This window comes from Acanthaster planci, linkage group LG18 (genome assembly GCF_054643075.1).
Source record: "Acanthaster planci isolate LZ-2023a linkage group LG18, COTS_SCS, whole genome shotgun sequence".
Classification (NCBI taxonomy): Eukaryota; Metazoa; Echinodermata; class Asteroidea; order Valvatida; family Acanthasteridae; genus Acanthaster; species Acanthaster planci.
Window position 1 is genome coordinate 2,465,420 of NC_141794.1, and position 20,421 is coordinate 2,485,840.

Genomic DNA, 20,421 nt, shown 5'->3' on the forward strand with positions numbered 1-20,421 from the left:
ACGATATTAACAGAAACCGAGTGAAACATCTCAAGTGAACGACTGCCGGTTAAAATGGAACGTATTTAAAAAGGGACACTGGTTAGTTTTATTTGTACTCCTGAAAAACGTCAGGGCTGGGAAAGGGACTTGACTGGCTCAGAATTTGGACTGGCCGACCTCCTAATCAGAAACACTGGTACAGTCGATGTTGAGACCCAACATCAGTTCACTGTGCATTTACTGACTGGACCGAGTCCATGTTAAACCCCAGCACGGAATCCAGTGTTTGTACGCGGTTGGTATACACTGGCCTCCCCGGTTATGCATTTTCATTAATCGTAACCTGCTTCACCCGAACAAAAAAGCCCCTCACATATCTAGGTCTTTGGACTTGCTGGCGGTGGCAATGCCCTGAGCTAACCCGCTTGTCGGCTCGGACGCTCCGCTGCTTCCATTGTTGTCGTGCCCAGGGCCAGGTAGCTCGGAGACCTCACCTGTCGAAGAGTTACCGCTTCATCGCACCCAACCATCGGCGTCTCGCTGGGATTACTAACATGTTCTACGCAGGATTATTACAATAGAAAAATGGCTGCGTAAGGTTTGTGTGGCGTTGAAATAAAAAAGCCCCAGTGCGCATAGCCGCGCGTGTGATTGTTGAAGAACACGAAAATCTTGTTGTTAATGTAATGCTATAGAGGAGCGCTGTGACTTTTGGTTTCGCTGTGCCAATGTTAATGCAACGTTATTGCTCTGCGCAAGATTTCAGAAGCGAGCATAATGGCAACTTCACGGTGCTCTAGAAATCCCAATCCCTGTCACAATTTGAGCGGGCCTTCGGTGCTTTTTTTGAGGGGGGGATGTTCAGCGGGGAGAGCGGTGTGTGTCAGTTGGCAAATTGGGATGACGAATACACTGGTTCGGATATGGCAATTTACCTGCGAACGCGACAATGTCCGAAGCCTATATAAGTGGCGATGCTATTGCCTTTCGTCTAAACCACCTTGCTGGGGGAAGACGAGGGGACAGTGGTTTTATTTAGGTCACTCATGCCCCGCCAGCGCCGATGCATGCTTTGATGGCACCACCGGGCGTCCAATTCCCTCATTGTTCGGCGCGTATATAGTCAAAATATTACGTGAATATTGCTGTTATTGCCCATGATATTATGGTTTAACCAGCTATTGAAATGCACCGTTGAATGGGCCGCCTTGTCAACGCGTTGCCCATGTCTTTGATTACGCATTGTGGCCGGGAATCACAATATGAGCCTTGATTATTCCATTTGCCAGGATTCTGCAGAACGGGGCTTCAATTTCTCTTCACGAGTTCCCTCTCTTTTTTTTATTTCATTTTATTATTTTTTTTTAGTTAGGTGGGAAATAAAACGCCACTGATAATATCAGGTGAACACGAAACATAATCCCGCCAAATTAGGCAAGTTTGATTGGTGCAAGGCAGCGCATGTGGCGGATTAAATCACGGCTATTTTCCACGGCCAAAGTGTCAGGGTAATTGGAGTCCGTATGCCTATGCACGTTCTTTTTGTCGGTCGCAGTTATTTCAGACAGCCTTGTGTTGAGTTTGCCGACAAAAAAAAGAAACATAATGAACCCAGCAACCATCCAACTAGTAAAATTTAACCTTTGACCCCTCTACTTTTCATTTTTATATAAAACATGTACATACAAATGCCTCATTGGTACAATAAGTGAATTCACTATTTTGATAGCTGTTAGATGCTATTTTTAAATTATTCAAATCTTGTCACAGGTTGAAGAAACTGTCATAGTAAAACAGCAATATTGTAGCAATGGAAATCTGTGAATAGACGTCATTGATGCCCATTCACGTCTGCGCATGCCCAACCCTAAAACGGCATCAGGTCGATGAGCTCGAAAGTACATGTATTTATGTTACCGAAGCGAAACTAGTTGAAGAGAACAAGTCTCACAACTGCCCGTGAAACTGGGACGTTTCTGGAAAACGCAACAACTCGAGACGTCCAGGAACCAAATTAGACAGTCGCGGTCGTATCTATCGTTTGGCAGCCACTGTCCGATTCGAATGCAGCCAACATGACGTCAAATTTAAAGAAAACATTGTCGTTACCGTAGAGTGGTCTCTGCAGCAGGGTTTTAGTTACAATTTCCATCTTCATACAAACGGTTTCAGAATTTCCCATCAAGGGGTTGTTGTTCTTGCACGCGGCGGGTGTTATTACAAGGCAAACGGAGTCGCCACTGCTCGAGATAAGACTAACTCTATTATTTGTCCGGCAATGGCGCACGGCAGCGCCTTTATCTCGGCTCTATATAAGGGAATGTTTGTGGGTCTCCAGGGAGCCTTCCAGTTGGTCCCCTGCACTGCAACATTCCCCAATCAAGAGGAGAGTCATAATTGATCCCCATCTTGCCTTTTCCCCCCCCGCGTTTCATTATGAGAAAAGCGCGCGAAAATGGCCAGATTGCGATCTCTGAGGCTCTACTGTTTCCTACTGGGCTCTTACTACGGGCGCTCTATCTCAGCGATGATCAGCGTGCGAGTACTGCCAAGAAAAGGTTATCGTTCTGAGTTTGACAGCGCGAAAGGGGGGGGGCGATGTAGGCTTTGCCGAGCTTGCAACAGAGAAAGAAGAGGGGGGAAAAATAGTAGATAGTGATTATCTGCGGCCAGCTAGAACTATCAATGTCTTGAGTGATTTGCGATAGAGGCGAAGGATGATACTAGACCGCGGTCACTCACTCACACAAGGTTATAGATCCACGACTGGGCCTTTCCATCAAGACTCGATGATAACAGAGTTCAGTTTGAAGTACCAAAAATGTACACCATGGATGACAGTCTATATCTATGGCGTTCACTCACACTTTCTATGGAATGAATATGTTTGCAGAAAAGTACCAGAAATTAGTTGTTCACATTCCACCTTCGTTTCAGCAATTTTTTAAAGCCCTATATTATCTCCAAGTTCAATCAAAGCCATGTATTGTGTGGTACACAGAATTGGAATGGTTTATAATTACTGGAAAAAAATTATGTTGATTTGTCCATTTTAAGTTCATTTTTGTTAAGACTGAGTGCGTTTGTGTCCCTTACCCGGCTCTTTCCCTCGTCCAACGCCAGGTCATGATTTTGCCTGACGGTTCTACTCACCTTCTACGTGTGAGATTAGCCCCAGATTCCGCGCATTCCCTGACGGATACACGATCCGTTTGTTTCGTTTTGATCACACACTTCAATGGGCAAGCCCGCAGACTGGCATTTTCTTGATAAGGCACCATGTGTGAAATTTTGATACACGCGGCGCACCATACGCATTCTACTCGCGCCATCTAAGGTAGATAGCCTGCGCCCGTTAAAAAGCGAATTGATCCTTAAAACGTCCGGCTTGTTTATCCTTTTCTTCCTCAATGTATGATCCCGTTTTACCCTTCGATAGTCATCAATCAAAGTCAAGATAGTTTCATTCATTTTTGTTAAAACTTTGGACTGTTTTTAATCTGTGGTTTCCATCATTATATTAAGGTGACTAGGCACGGTAGCCACATGCACTAATGAGGATAGGACAGGAAGATGCCAAATGTAGATTAGATGAAAGCACTATGGAAGTCTATTTAAGTTTCGGAAATAACGAGAGACTTGCGCAGTTAAACCCCCAAACGGAAGTTTAGTTTACAGTGATTTAAGGCCATCAGTTTGAGTGCGGCTTGTTGGGGGCTAAATGTTTTTCCAACCTAACGCACTTCTGACTAGAGGAGTTTTCTCTCAAACTTGAAAATAAAGTGCCAGTGTGGAAACAAGTCGGTGGTACTCAGAGTTCATTGTCCCCGAACTGCTGTAAAATCAGAGGGAGAAAGGGACGCCGGCTCTGCAGAGAATGTGGTTTATATACTTAAACCAGAAATGTGCACACTGTTCTTTCAGGGATTTTCCGCTCCAGAAAACTCGGATCGAGAGATTTGTTGAGGAGGAGAAAAAAAAGGAGAGAGAGAGAAAAAAAAAACCAGTGTGAGAAGTGGCTTTAAAAAAGTGACTAGCTGTACTTAAAACCACGGAGGACCCGCGTTCATTAACGTGGAGGGAAGTTGACGGCTGTGAGTGGGTCGAACAGCGGGTAGTGTGTAGACATTTTGCCAGGCCCTTTCTTCGCGCATTTCACGGTCCGGCTGGCGGACACATGTCACCGAAACAAGCCGCCCAAGCGCTTGCTGATGCCGGCACGGTATACCCTTGATCTCCGGCAGCGAGACGGTGATGTCCCCCTTTTTTCTTAGTCTCTCGGGCCTTGTCCTGAGCCAGTCAAGTTGCGGTCGCGGGCGAATTAAGGAAAAAAGCCATTTTTGAGGGGCGCAATGTTGCAAATGTTTTTGGAAAAAAAATCAAAACCTTTCATTATACTTCCATTCTTTGTCTGGGACAACACGGTGTCACAGGGGACTAGTGTGTAGGCGTAGACTGTTTGGGTGTTCGTTTAAATGTGAAAGGGAGGTATGTTAGCGGTTGGTTTCTCCCAATATTACACGGTCAAATAGTCCAGGCAGGAGGCTAATTTCATTGTCCAACCGCTAAAATGTACTGATAAAAGCTTTTTGCGTGTGGACACGTCAGAAAACTTGGCTGTCTACCATGCTCCCTGTTCATTGTCCCCGACGCTGTGCCACGCACGCAAATTAAATTGCCACGGCACATACCATAGAAATCTCATTAAGAGGAGAAGATACCCAAAAAAACTATACATCATATGGCAAACCGTTAGCAGTCTACCTGACATTACAAGCGAGTGCGTTAACGTCGCAAGAGCTTAAGTGTTTTTTTTTTCCTATGAGTGAGCGTTGAATTCCCCCAGCCCTCGGTTAATCCCTACCCCCCACCTTCCCTCTGTAAGAAGCCTGCTTTTCCTGTCAGGATTCCAAACCCAGCTGGGAGGAAGTCCCTGGCTTTCGCACCGCCAGTCCCTTATCCATCGAGCCCCGGCCCTGTAAAAGGACAAGAGCACGGCGCTTGGCCAACCTGACAACTCCTCGTCTGCTGTGAAATATATAGGAAGAGAGAGAGAGAGTCTCCGTCAGGCTGTTATCAACCTTCTGTGTTGTTGTTTTGTTTTTAATGGCGCTGTCAGCTACTCAGGCGATTTGCACCAGTAACTATACGTTTATTCATAACCTTTATTAAGCAGCATCGCATTACGGAGTTTAGGAAGAAGGTCTAGTTTTAGAAGCAAGAGGAAACCGGAGTACCCGGAGAAAACCTTTGAGAGCGAGTGTGGACTGGAAACCAAATGCGCTTAAAGCCTGGGCCAAGCCGGGACTTGAACCCGGGCCTCATTAGTGCAAAGCGAGGAAAGAACCGCTACGCTAACCCGTCCCCCACCTTTCTGTGTTCTCACATCCTTTTGCTTTTAAACACAGTGAAAAAAATGTCTCTGATGACCTGTGCTTTTGAACCAATGACCCCACGGCGTCATAAAAATTATTACGTCACGCCTTGACACAAATCCTAGCAAAGATCCAGTGCACTCACTGTTGCAGTAAGTGTACTGCCGTCAAAATGATTTTACGGTCCCAAATCACAAGTTTATATTATTTCTTGGACAGATACGAATTGTACATAAACTTTGTGAAGGGTTTAAAAGAAACAAGGAATGCAATATCATTCTTCTGGATTCTTGAAAATGATTTTCAATTATTTTAAATCCTTTAATCTGTATTCACAAAATAGCTGTGATAATTTGTATTTCTGAGACATCCGCTTAACTTTTTTATTGTGTCAAAATGCAATTTGTGATTCGATACTGTAATATTTTCTTCGTGTATTATTCAGCTTAACTGCATTTGAAACAACGCGCCCTCTTTCATAAAAAAAGCCCATTTTCAAAAGACTTCCCTTTCCAAGACTTGGATACGGAACGCTCCTTTTATGGCGCACTTTTTTTTCCTTGTCGACGATTTCACGGGGATATAGGTCACTAGGCTAATACACCTTTCTGCTGGAAGGTGTGAGTGCACTTCGGTGTGAGACGAATTGAGGACTAGAAGCCGTCCCCACTCCATTCCTTCTATATTATACCAGCTAGCCTCGGCTGGCCAAGGAACCCATCCTGGCCTTAATTATTATCACCGGCTCCAACTCACCAGCAATCAAACACGCCCAGTCTTTCTGCGTTTGTTTAGCGCAGAGAGATGCGTTACAAAAAAATAATAATAAAAAAAATACCAGGCCTGAGAAAAAAAAGGTCCACAGCAAACGGCGCGATATTAGGACAAATATTGCAACGAGGAAGGGTCCTTGGAGGTTATAGGGAGGGCCTTGCCCCGCTCTATTGGCGGCATTGTGCAGGGTGCATTGTTCGGGGTACCAATCCCGTCTTTGGTATCAAAGTCTCAAGATGAAATCTGACGGAGGGGTAGTGTTCCCTGCACGTTTTATGCGTTTGTATACAAACAATTATTATCACTGCGGGTAATAATGAGACCAGAATGGTTCATCAGGGAAACGGTATCCCGGACGGAGGCCTGTAGGGAACCTCCACGTGACCCAAAAAAAGAGAAAATCCCAATAATAACATTCCCCGAGGAATGTTTTCGGAGGACTTCCATTGTGTTGACACAATAAATGAGCACACGCCGTGGAATATAGGAAAGGATTTCTTATTGGGAAATCTTGACAAAAATTTACTATTTCCCATCAATTATGAGGACAGAAGATTACTCTTATTTTGGGAAAGTTTCTTTCAATATTAGGCCTAACCATAATTCTGGTGCGTTTGTGTGATCGTTGAAAAAAATAGAAGCGGCATTTTGAATCATCCTTTTCACCTTCTTTTTGGCGATTGTGCTTTGGCAACTAGGGCTTCATTTCTGGTCTTTAGAATGATCTTGACACTGTATTCGAACGTTATATATTGTAAAGATCAAAAAGTGAAATCTTGTCACCTTAAACGCCCCGAAAAGCTACTTCTGCGTCATAATTGTTATGGCGCCTCACAGTGGATACAAAGAATCCCCCATCTTAGCAGACACTCTCCCTTCTCCCGTGTCATAAATTCGAGTTGGCCGCGTGTTGATTTTGAAAATCCCAACCTTTGACGAGATACATCGCGATCGGGTCACGACATGATCACCCACACTCAATATACACCTGTATCCTGACTATCGGCGGCTAGTCGGGTTGCGTGTCGCCCGAGCATCACAGGCACACACACACACATGCATTCACTTCAGCGAGGAATACCCTCTCGATCAATTAGAATTCCGCCACCCAATCTCATCTTGACCTAGTAGTGCAGCGCTCGAACTCAGTTGATTTAGAGAGAGCATAAACTCGGGATCTATTTTAATCGTAGTCATCGTGACGGTACGGTAATCGGCGCGCATCGAGTGTAGACGGGCATAATTTGCATTCCGTCGTACCGAGCTGTAGACCTTAATCATGATGCTGCCATGTTTGTCTTGCTTCTTGTAGACCTATTGGCAAAAGTGATACAACTCCATGTATTGATAAAAGGGTACCGACTATTTTTTCCTTTCTGCCTCAGTACATAAATGGTAGAAAAGCAAGATGGCTGCCCCGTGATAGAGGTCTATTGTTGCACTGGCCACCAAATCGTTATTAACAGTCACCTTGGTAACATTTAGACCAAAAATCCAGAATTTTGACTTAAATATTCACGTTTCTTGCTTTAAAATCTACATTCTGAAAATTTTCTTATTAAATAAATATAAAAGTGCACGGTGTTTCGAATCTAACTAGTTGTGCCTGAGTAATGCGTAAAGCGAGCATTAATAACCGGCAGAAGTCTTCCTGGTACCAGACACGCTCATCAAATTTCACGACAACTATTGAACGGCCGTGAATTAAACATCAGGGTAATTTTGCTGTTATTAATTACGAATATCCGAGCCGGGGGACTAGCAAATAAAAAAGGCAATATTGGTCGGGAGGGTGTTAAGTACAGTCACCCTTTCTATCTGAGAGTTTATCCATGGTTTACCTGGGCCGGCCACGGTCAGGGAGACTTTTAGCGAAGCGACCCTTTTCTTTGCCCGGCAGGGATAAGGTGCATCGCTTGAGTCCATAAGCCCCGGGCGATGGATGATGTCAGCGACGGAGTTAAGCAGTTTCGATGGCCTCACATGGGTAGTCTCTACGTCCCTTCGGTTTGATCAGTCATTGAGAAATCCCCAAACACTCCGGCGTGTTGTATACCAATGCCACTGCACACCGATACGCCGCATCGCATGCACCACCACCATACTGCCGACCCGAAACCAGACTCGTCGCTCTTCCCCCCCCCCCCATCCGTCCAGCCAACTTAGTGAGAAGTCAAGGTGGAGGGAGGGAAGCTGAAGAGGAGGGGAGGGGTCGGGGGACTAGACTTGCCCGAGCGGAGGACGGGCGGGTTTAAGAAAAAACAGGTCGGCTGATGTGGCATTAGGGATCAACCGCGCGATGGTTCGTGTGTTAGCAGACCTGGCAACGTCCATTAGTTGTCGTCTTTGTGGTAGGAGAAGCCGCTCCTGTATGACATCACGATGTACTTTCCAGGCAAGGCGTTGAACTTCTCTTCTGAAATCCGGACTAACCCCCCCCCTCCACTGCTCCATATATTTGGTCTCGTTATATACATATATCTCGCCAGTATTCGGGCGAGTTGTTGGGGGATATACAGGCTCCATAATATTGAATACATTTCCATGGTATTGTTAGCGGTACAAAGGCTCGCCCGTATTGGTTAGTAGAGCGGAGGTCCATGGAGTGACTGTTTGCCGTGCGGTGTCGGGTGGCCGCTGCTGGGGTAGACTTACCGTGGGCTGCTGGAGCTGACCGACTCGCTCTCATTCCCCCCCCCTTCCCTAATCCCCTTGCCGAAAACAAGCTCGGGGAATAACACTAAAGGGTCCAGAAAGGAACCACCGAGGGCCCCGTTCCCGCTCAGATGTCAGAGTCTGGCTATCGATACCCGGTGCACCATCACAGACAGAGAGACCCCTTACAACACACACCCCCACTCACACACTCAGCAACTGTGGCAAAATCCAGAGCCCCCCTTTTTTTCCCTTCATCCTTTCTTCCTTGTGACGGTGTTTGATACCCAGACAGACGGTAGACCCAGCCGCCTGGGGGCTGGTCGGTGTCCCGCTAACAAACTGCCAACCAACTATCTTTTCCTCTTAAACTCACCAAATACGGAGTGCCTTGCATTATCAACACACACATGTCATGCTGTGCCCACCTCCAAAAGGGGGAAATGACTCGACAATGAACATTCAAATTAAACATGACATGCGCGCCACTTAACCTGGTAGTTAGTAATTGAATGAAACACAAAGACTTAACTTCACTGTGACTGCGCCATAATCAGATACACTCAAAATTACGCGAACATTAGCGGCAAAGTGAGGAGTGAATGACGTCATTCGAAAGAGCAAGTCCTCACAATAGGCGGTTCTCTAGTCAGTCACAAACGAATGGCGAATAAAGAATCGATGGTGTCTTATGCCGACATCAATTATTTTCAGTTGAAAACAAAATAAGGTTGAGTTAACACGATGTGGGTCTACTTCTGTTGATAAAAGCTGTGTGGAGAAACAGGACACAAAATCAAAATCGCAAATAATTTGAGCTGTCCATTAATTAACAAAGCCTACATACGGAGCGCCCCCAGACGTAATTTTACACTCGAAAATGTTCTGTAACTACATTTATCGAGCAGCGCACCCGTATCCATTTCCGAGGGCCCTAAATATAATGCGATTTTGATAAGTGAGTTTGTGTGGTCCAAAGTGACCAATCAAACCCAGCCTCGCTCAACAGGGGCATTGTTCAGACGGTGCTAACCAAAATGCATTTATATCTCGTTCAGTTTGATTGGGTAATTGAGTTAAGCGATGCCATTGTCAAGACAACCCCTTCCTTCGGTCGAAACTTGGAAAATTAATCACACTGCGCAAGCCTCGGTACATTCCGCACCTGTAAAGGTATTGCAAGTAATGATCATATAAAATTACAAGCAGAAAGAAAACTTCGGTTAGTTCTCTCCTCATCCGTGAAAGCAAGTCAGCAGAAGGCTTTTTTCCCCCTCTCTTTTATAGCCGAAGGGGTCAATTGTGCTCTGTGTCCTTTTGAGGTCGGTCGCTAACCTCACTTGCTCCAAGCTTACCCAAACAATGCCAGGCCCCGGCCCGTCCCCAGCTCGGGTCAATGCAGAATTATATTTATTGCCACCCCGCATTAAGAATCAAGCGGGCCCCGTGGCCTAGTTCCTGTCTCTTTTGCCAGATCGCCTCGTTGCAAACACACACACAAGTTCACAGACCCCCGCTCGCACTAACGCGGCGAAAGCGTCTATTAAAACCCGCCGCTGCGGCCATATACGGCCGCGGTTTTTTTTTTATATGCGCCGGCTACCCACAAACCCTTGCTGCATCCCTTCAACAAACACTCCTCAGTAATTATTTTATTGATATGCCAGAAAGATTCCACACGCCCTATTTCATATTGCCTGATTTCCTCGGCGCTTTTTTTTTATATTCTCCTCTCTTTACCCTTACTTAAGTCTCCTCCACTCGTCCTCCCCCATTTTGATTTTTTTAAAAGAAACTTCCGCTCGACTGGCGATAAATTTTTCACGCGGGGGACCCCCGAGGTTCCAAACCATTAGTTGTTGTGATGTTTGATCGCATATGAAGCGTGTGCAATCACTGTGCGGAACTCTCCCCGTCGTGTGCAAAGCCTGCACGGCCGGGCAACCACTTTTTTTTACCCTGGTCCAGCCCGTCCACAAGGGAGCAGACTCCGTGTTTTTATAATTTCTCCTTGCGATTTTTCCACCGTTTAGGTTGAGCTTGTGTGCCGTAATTACGATTTGCGAAAAAAAAAAACCCTCTTGCCAATTTGCGTCTATTGGTTAAGGGGGCGTATACACATGGATGCGAATCGCCCATTCAGCACTGCAGAGGCCACCGAAGCGTCTGTGTTCCTTGTAGCTCTTCTCTGGAAAGAAAATAATTCAATCATTCGAACGGTGTTTGTCACGGGAAAATTAAATTGTATTACTTGAAAAACTGGGGAAGATGCTGAAAGAAAAACACAATCACCCGCAGGTCTGAATGGGGCGAGCGTCCGATTTCTTAACCTCGTGGTTGCAGCATTTTACTGAAAATCATTCCTTATAAATAACCGCAAACCATTAACTTCAATTCAGGTTCATCAGTGTGGACAGAAGCCTGCAGGGAACTTTATCCCTTTGTTGTAGCTGGAACAGTTTGCAAGTTGTCATTTTTTTCAACCATAAGCCAGCAGATGTATCAAGATGTTACACAGGGTTAGGGTTAGCCCGCGTAACCCGCAGTGGTAATTCACATTTTCCTCTAAGGCTGTTGGCAGGTGTCATTTCAAGTGCAACCTGACATAAGCCAAGCACCCAGAAATGTGCTTCTTCACCTCAAATGGCACCTTTTCTGTTTTACCCATTGGCCTTTGGTGGTCATCGCTGGTGCCCACCCGTCGGTGGTGACTACTTCCGTCGCAGCGTGACCTCCTAAGGTCATCCACAGCGTAGTAATATTTAATCGGCGGTCAGAAAGGACGGTTCTAAATGTACATGTGAATGTACGTACAAATGACACAGGACGACCTTACTGTACCAGTTTCTTCGCGTCTCCAGTGTTGATATACCGGTTTGCGCTCCCGAACTGACAAAGTCTTGATGGGTTATTCATAAGTGCAGTGCCACCTACTATCTCATTAATAGTGTTTCGATCAAGGGATAACCCCGGAGTTGTACACGTCTAACCTCCCCAGTCCGATACACTATTGTGCCGATGTACGTGCCAGCATCAAGATTCACTCACTCAAAACACGTTATAAATTGACTGCAAATAGTGGCCCGTTACTCGTAATATCATCAACTCCCGCCGTTCCTCGTCTCGGCCAGGCGCGCTGGTTCGTCCCCGTATACCGTGGGCCGCTTGGGAGCCCTCGTCCATTTCCATTCGAGGGGGGGGGGGTGCTAGAGCAAACTTGCAAGTCGCTCCCTGGACCAAATTTGCCCGCCATTGATTGGTGTGTAGTCAGTTTAGATTATTGCCTGCCTGCCTGCCTGCCTGATTGACCCCCCCCCCATTCGCTCTTTCTCCTTTCTCTCTTCCTCGGGCTCCTCGACAGCGAATAGTCCGACCGTGGCCGCTCGCGCAAGGTACGGGTGCATGCGACCATCAGTGATGGCTCGAAGTTTGCTCACCGTATCAAATTTGCCGTAATTGAGAAAGAGCGGGAGGTGGTCGGGAGGGAAGGGGGGGTGCACCCCGGCACCAAGCGGTGAACAAGGCGATCGCGCCTGGCTGGCTGGCTGGCTGTGTGTTGGTCAAAGTTCACCGCCTCGATTCAACTTCTTTATGTCCTTCCTGAAAAGTCAAAATGGTGGTGATGGAGACTTTTTTTTTTAATGATTTGGACCTTTTTCTCTCTTTTTTTGTGTTTGACACAGCAAGAAGAAATGTTAAGTTTATGTTCAGTTACCAGTCAATTGAATTGAAAAAGGTCCGCATCATTATCTAATATGCTTTTTTTTCATCACCACAAACAGTGCACACACAGCTCTTGTTATTATAGTGGCCTTAAGCATTAAGGTATTTCTTGCTATGGAATTAATATTTCATAACGGGGAACTAAAAAAAAAAAGGTGCTTTCGATTCGATTGCGAAATTGTATACCACGCCAAAATAGCCAGCGCCAGCATCGCATTAGCAATGTATTATGAAGATCTCAACCCTCAACCGACGTGATCGAGACACGTAATTGGTTCTGACATGGTATCCGGGCTTTTCTCGCTGGCCATTTTGTAGTTTTGACACGTTCTGCCATTATTATTAACACCCAACTTCCTTGTGTGTCAGGCATATATTAATAATTAGAAACCTAGATGGATCGCCTGTCCGGGGCTCCTGTTTGCCTCCCCCCCCCGATACCCTGGGAATAAGGCTGAGGTGTTTCCTTTGGCTACATTACACAGCACATGAGGCTGTGTTTTGTTTCGTCACTGGCGAGTCCACCTCGTTTCCTAGCGATCTAGTATGTGGGTTAATAATCCAGCTCGAGATGTGGCCCTGCAAAATGTCGGCAAGGCTCTTTGATGGCCTGATATTGTAATGTATCCTTATTAGGTGTCAGGAAGAGGGCAGTGAAAAGAAATTGAAAAGCACTGAATGGCAGGCTTGAGGTCGGATCGGAAGCACATGCCTCCTATTGTGTAGTCTTCTGCTTCAGTCGTTTTCTTTACCCCTCCACTCGTGGAGGGGGAGTTCACTGCCTCGGCTGGGACGGGGGGTCAAACACGGCATTAGGCACGCTGGATTTCGTGTCCATCGTCGGATTTGGGGAGGTAGGGTTTCAGCGCCCGTCCCTACGGCGTAGCGGCGCATGTTTGAATTGGGTTAAAGACTTGCGAGTCACCTGCCCGGCGCTGTTGTTCGCCCGGGTTCAACGTCTTCCGCGCCGGCTGGTTTTCGCGGCCAATCTCCGCTGAACTTTCTCTCTCTCTCGCTCTCTCTCGCTGCTCCGAGCCTGCTAGGTATATTTAGGCCTGGAACAAGAAGCAATGGTCGGCCTGTAATGAAGAGGACGTGATATAGACCGAGTCGCTCGAGGTTAGCTAGAGTTGGTTAGCCGTGCCTGTACCCGCCACACACTCACATGGCAACTGCACTACACACCTGTAGCCTAAAGGAAGGCTTAACTGAACAATTGCCCTTGCAAAGTTCACCAATGTGGGCAAATAAAGAGGGAGAATAGGGGAGACTTGGGCGATCCAACGACCGGCTTCCCCACCGAATATATTTATGAAAGCCCCTCACTTCCCGTCTTTGTTGCGCTCTTGTTTTGCTGTGTTCTCTACTCCGCCGAGTCCTCCCCGAGGTGCAAGTCCCTGTGCTTTCCTCCTGGCCGTGCAAACAGATCGCTAGCCGGTGAAAAGAATATCCTTGCAATGGCACATTTTATGGGGAGAGCCACAGTCGTGGCGGCTTTAGCCAACGCTATCACTTTATCGTTAATAACAATCGCCAGGAACCCGGCAGCATTGAAGGTAATAACTCAAGTGACAAGAAGTACGGGAGAGGGACGAATCATTAGCGCCGCTGGCTAGAATGGTGCAGCCGGGGCGCCGCGATAAGATACCCCGTGTATGTTCGAGTTTGGTCACGCTGGCAGTAAGATAGCTTGGACTCGTGCATGTATGCTGCGCCAAAAAAAAAAAAAACCTCTCGAAACAAAACAATGCATCGTGCGAAGTGCCGCCTATTAGCCTCCGTAGCGAGTTATTAATAAATCCGTGGGGTGTTCGCGGGATTTGATGTCCGACGCTGTCCACAGCTGACATCACAAGTGTGTTGGTCGAGGCGCTTTTGCGGCCACAGTGGGAAAGCGAAGCAACTGAACGTAGAGTGTTAATTACATGTACTTGTCATTGGGCGCAAGCCCAGCTCGCCTTTGGTTTTTTTTTCGTGGATTTGACGATGTCGCGATGGCGTTCTTGTAAACGATAGCCGAGTTGTCATGGAGCACCAAGATACACGTAGCAGTGGTTTCGGTCACAGGTCTGCCTTTTCGTCAAAGATATTTGGTAAATATAATTTGCCAGATCAGTGAGGCGTTTTTGGCAAACTCCTACATTACCGCCATCAAGATGTACCGACTTTCCCGGAGCAATGAGCATTCCAAGACTGGCTTCGCAACACGCCCGTTACCGAGAGCTTTGGACCAACTGATATTTCTCTTTCTCAAAACAATATCTTTCGACACCGTGTTTGCCTCTCGACGACGCAAGGTGCCAGTGCTCCTTTCTGTCGATGAGGTCGCTATGCATGAGATGCTTGCCGACTTACATGAGTCGTGCAGACTTATACTCTCGCTTTTAGAAATCTGGTACAAGCACTGGTCAGACTGTCTTCGGTCGTTTTGTTTTGCTACTTTTTATCCACCGTGATATAAAGAACAAGCCTTTTCTCAACGTGTGTGGAGCTGTTATTGGCACTAGTTTTGGACAATCTTTGAACAGAGCTGTGCCAGTGATTCTTGAAAAAAGTGGCAGCTGTGCCTTGAACCGAATCCACTTTTCGACTTGTTTTCTTTCCAGCAGGCATTCGACAGAAGAACGAAAATGGCAAGGACGGTCTGGTGTCCAATGTCACCTCCCCGAACGACGTGTTCTGTACCGTGCCCGGCCGCCTCTCGCTTCTTTCCTCTACCTCCAAGTACAAAGTCACAGTCGCCGAGGTTCAGCGGCGGCTGTCGCCGCCCGAGTGTCTCAACGCTTCGCTTCTTGGAGGTGTGCTCAGGAGGTAAGTTCGAATATCTCTGCAGACTTAGCATCGGTAGATGGGTACAGTAGGTCACTCTTCGTGGAAATACATCTTTCATTGTGAAGTCAGGTTCGATTACAATCATGCATCATGTCATGTGACGAAACTGTACTAGAGGACACCAGATAAAAGCCTCTGTAGGCTTGGGCTAAAGATCTGTGTGCTTCACCTTTGCAATGGCACACTGCCAGTCGTCTTATAAGTTACAAAATCTGACTGAAACCGCAATGATTTTTGATTTGTGAACGCACAAAAACACTCCACTTTGTGCAGCGCAATTAAAGTATAACAGGAAAAGATGATTTACACTGAAGTATGATCAATTTGATTAACTACATGTATCTTATAATAGCCATAGAAATTATAGCTGACTTTCAACATGACATTATTTTATATAAGCTGAATCATCAGTAGTATTTAAATGAGTGATTAAGAAAGTCCAAAGAACTGATCTCGTGATTTTAGAGACGACAGGTACCCTATCAAATGATTGGGACTCTTTGGAATAGTAGGATGTGTTCGATACGATTATGGTGCTGTAAGGTTTGCATCACTGTTTTTGTAACGTCCCGTATGCAATCTGATACATCCACGTTGTTAACTCCTTGGTGTTGATTCCACACTTTCTGATGTGCATTTCGAGCCATTCTTCTATGGGCATCCCGCAGTGTTAATGTGCAGCTTTGTGGCTTCTGTCTTCCGTCCCTTGTTTGTTTGTTTTTTTATTTCCACTCCTTCACCGTTTTTTTCTTCTAATACGAAGTCTTTTCATACATGAAGTTTTAATTTACTTGTACAGCATTGGGTTGATAGAAACGGCTTTTGTGCCATCTCCTCTGGCATTGTCATCGAACTTAGAGTCTTATCTCTGTTCTGATATCTTAGCTGATGACGGATGGCTAGGGAGGGGAACTTGCCGCTCGATGTTTGAACATCTGGCGGTAATTTTATTCCCTGTTTTTCTGGAGAGATAAGAAAAAAATGCGTCCTTTAGTTTCTGCCTTTTCGGATCCGACACCGAGGTAGATGGCATGATAAATGTGTCTTGAGTTACAAGCCGTCTCCAGCGCTGCCTTGGGTGTGGGACTTTTTCACAATTCATTAAGATCTTTCAAATAACATCCTTGTCATATTGTAATGATTTTGCCTTATGCTTTCGGCCCCTGATTGAGGGAAGCGTGAAAAGAAATGCGACCATGGGTCTTCAGGAGGCCTAACACCGCCCCCTGTCGGTAAGATAAACTTTGGGGGAGGGGGTTGGCCATGCTAATGAGCCAACGGCCGTGCATATATAGCTTGGAGGCCAGACGTTGCGATAGGCAGATGCCCGTTACGACGCCCTGCTGTGGCCCCTGTTTACGTTGTCCGTCTGCCCCGTCAAGTTATCTGTCGTTTTTTGGTAGGGCGGTTTGGTGGTGTTACCGAAAGCGTGCTCCGTATCGTACCCACCTGCTGGCGGCTACCTGTGGTGCTGCCAAAATTGATGGTGGTCTTCTTGACACCTGCGATTGAGGTTTGCTCATAAGTCAAGCACCAAAGGGGCTAGAACAGGGTCAGAATTAAGTTAATTGTCTTGAATTCCACGGCTCTTAGTGAGCATGTTTCGGAATCTTTCTGCTCTCTGTTTCGTTCCTCCCTCAGGATGTATTGCCAGAGGCCCAATTTCTACCAAATAAAAGTCAACAAGTCAGATTATTTTCGTCCGACGCACGTGTCTGGTACCTCTCGTCTCCTGTCTGACAGCCGGGACTCAGTCAGTCTCCATTATACTATGTAGCCTTCACTCGTGTTAACACCATCAATATTTGACTTTTTTTCGCGTTCAGCCGGTGCGTCGGGCAATTAGCCGGGTTTAAAAAGACCGCCACGAACGCGGAGACTACAGCAAACAGCCATATCGGTTTTTGGTGTTGAGTGCCAGGAGAACACGGAGAGGTGACACGTACGAGCGAGTCTCTCGGTCGTCTTGCCTTGTATTTGCAAAGGTCTATAAAGTCAACAGAGGAGAATCTTCTTGGAGTTGCTGAATTTGGTGACAAGGATCGATCTGGCTCGACCAGCGTTGCATCGTGAAATACATCTCACTCCAGTCCTGGTCTGTGACACTGATGCCCGCCATCTTGGCCGTCGACACCCAAAGCCGACCTTTTTCCACGGCAGAGTACGCTTCCAACTGTGTCACACATTTCTTTGTGCAAATCCCAACGGGATCTAGTCGCTTTGTCACAAAGGCCCCACAATGACGTTCAACATGTGACTGTCATTCACCGTGATGCTCCTGCACCACAAGTAGGACCTGCACATGAAGATCAGCTAGTGACTTCCAATCCCGGTGCGTCTACCGCCACAAACAGAGACATCTGCACCCGACGGGTCGCTTACTGAGCGCAATGAAAGCACCCATCCATTCAGGGATAATTGGTCTCTAAAAAAAGTGCGAAGCCTCCTCGTAAATTTCTTTTAATTTTAAGGTCTATCTCTCTCTCTTTCTCTCTCTCTCTTTAGTCTACAGTGTGTTCGTGCTCGAAAGTGCCTGTGTTCTGCCTGCATTTATAATCTGGGCTGCGGCTTTCTAGACCCACGCCCGCCTCTTTAGGTTCCGTCACGCTTGCTTTAACTTTACAGTTACAAAATCAACAGTTGGCCGCATTCAGAAAGCACCCAGCTTGAGATGAGACAGCGGCCTGGCGAGTGTGTTGTGCCTTAGCACCATGGTCCCACCACGGTACTAACTCAACAGAAACGGGTCGCTACGGCAAGAATCAGTTTGTCTCTCTTTCTTTTTTTTTTAATCGAAGTGGAGTAAAGAGACCAACAGTCACCACATACGAAATATTGTCAACTCCCGAAGAGAAAAGCTTTGTGTTCAGGAAACCCCCTCCACCACTCCAACCGTTTACATGCGCTGTTATTGTACTTTCTGAAGTTGGTTGGAACGGTGGAAACCTTTCTTTCCCCTCTCCTCTCCTTCAAATAGACACCATAATCTATTGTTACGAGCAGAGGCCACAATGCGATATAATCGCAGTTGTCTGATCGTGTCCCAGCCACAAATCCATCCATCATTCATAAACTGGGTGGAAAAAGTATATCAAGTTGTAGCGGCCCTGACCCACATCAACCCCGAATAATACTGGCTTTCACACGCTTTTCGTGGCCGGCGCCATATGATCGTTTCTTCCCCCCCCCATCGCTTTTCATTCTCTAACACGCTCTCCTCGGCAAATGGATGTCTATGCTACCGAATATCCATTCTTGACAAAATTTTATTGAAAAGAGATTGATTAGTTCAATCTTTTTGTGTGGGTCGTTTTGGAAAAGAGAAAAAAAAGAGAAAGAAAAAAAAAAAAGATCAAAGAACCCATGTTACAAAAGGCATTTTTCGTGTCTAGGTCAAACACTCCCTGAAGCTTTGTGTGTCCTTGATTGCGTGATGAACCTCCAGACTGTTCTCTTTTCAAAGGCTGTCCTGGACGCCATGACTGAACCTTCATTTCGGGCAGAGCCTGAGTTCACCCGGAGGAACCGTCTGGCTATCGGGAAGCAGATTGTTCATTGCACGTTCAATACATAACGACGGTTTGAAAGATGACGTTTTCTTGATTAAAATCACTTTAAAGGCTCTGGTTTGAAACTTTGCTCAAGTCGTAAAGGTGACATTTCGTCTTTTTACACTTGGACCTAATACCTTGATATGCCAGAAAATTAAGGACTCATACAACATAGCCGCCAATACGTGTACGTATTCAACGCTCACCGAACTGACAGGCTTGGGTTCCCCCTCGCATAGGTGACACATCAACCGTGAGTGACACCATCAGTAGGTCATCTCGGAACTTCCGCAAATGTAGGACGTGTTGTCCACATTATCACTGGTCAAATGACTCCTGCAAAAACATAGATAACGAGCAGCTGTTTCCTTGGAGCATGTTTAGAATGCTACCCGAAACTCTTCGTATATAAAACATAATGTAGGGCTAAAATGCGCACCATGGTGTAAACAAGCAGCATATATTTATGTCAGACAGCAATGAAAAACATTATGTCTGCACTGGTTCGGTTTACAAACCCATCGTGTTCAGAACAACCGTATCAGTACGAAAGCCTAACTCTGCGTGTTTCAGCTTCTTTGGTTCAATTAGGTATGATATTTTCATGACTTTTTCGCTTAAACGGTTCGGAGATATGTAACCTCACAGTCTTTTACAAGTTGCACATAATTAAAGTAGTTATAATTGTAGTTGAAATATGTAAATTATGTTGTTGACAGAATGGCGACCTATTTTATGACTCGCTACAAAGTGATGACCTAGATAAGTTGTGTCAGTCCCCGTGATTTAAATCACTACCCCCCCCCCTCCCCGACCGTACCAATCCTTTTTATTTGAGCTCCGAAAGCTCAGGTGGTGTTTTATGCTCGCATCAAGAGAGAACTGGTTCCTGCATGTTATGACTCAGTTCGATTAAAGTTCCCGTGGTTTAAATCGGCATTATTGTGGCTGCCACATCGCCACCGCCCGAGGCTCTCCCCTCTCCCCCGGTTCAAACTGCTGCGTCTCTCGCCTCCCCTACTGACTTGGATATCTCAGCATACTTTTGCTCAGCCTCAATTGGGTTGTTCCTGGTTATGTCGGCTCCCTTCCCCTCCCTGATTGAAAGCTACCGCGTCGGCTGTCCTAGCCTGTGTACAATGCTGACCCGAGACTAAGCTTCCTCTTGATGTGGTCGCGCGGGGGGGGGGGGGTGACGTCTCGATGAGACGGGTGCCGGTGGGACTTGGTGAATGTCACTCCCGCGCAAGAAGCCGACCCCACCCTGTGGAGAATTCGTCGTGGGTTCTCTCTCTCCCTGTCTCGTCCCCCTTCTTTCCCCTGTGACTTTACATTTCCCGCCCGGAATCTGTTTCCCGAAATAGACGGTCGCCGTGTGTCATTTACCGTTGGCGTGTGCTGGAAATGAAGTACCATGTTGTGCTTTCCCGAGGGGGGGCGAGCGGGCACAGACCTTCCACCTACAATGGTCTCGTCGTCCCCGTTCAAATGTACAGGCTTCCCACAGGTGACAGGTTGACCTTTATCAC

The 20,421-nt window shown here is 46.5% G+C and overlaps 1 protein-coding gene across 9 annotated transcripts in view; it reads left to right on the forward strand.

Moving 5' to 3' along the window:
* The window catches only part of LOC110978520 (transcription factor AP-2-epsilon-like), a 163,558-nt gene that overhangs the window by 130,141 nt on the left and 12,996 nt on the right, over positions 1-20,421 (forward strand). For 7 of the 9 annotated variants that reach the window (XM_087148396.1, XM_087148395.1, XM_087148394.1 and 4 more), the window contains one exon: positions 15,116-15,320. In XM_087148396.1, coding sequence (XP_087004522.1) covers positions 15,116-15,320 — 205 coding nt within the window. The remainder of the gene's footprint in view (positions 1-15,115; positions 15,321-20,421) is intronic. The other 2 variants (XM_087148391.1, XM_087148393.1) reach the window with 1 other exon arrangement.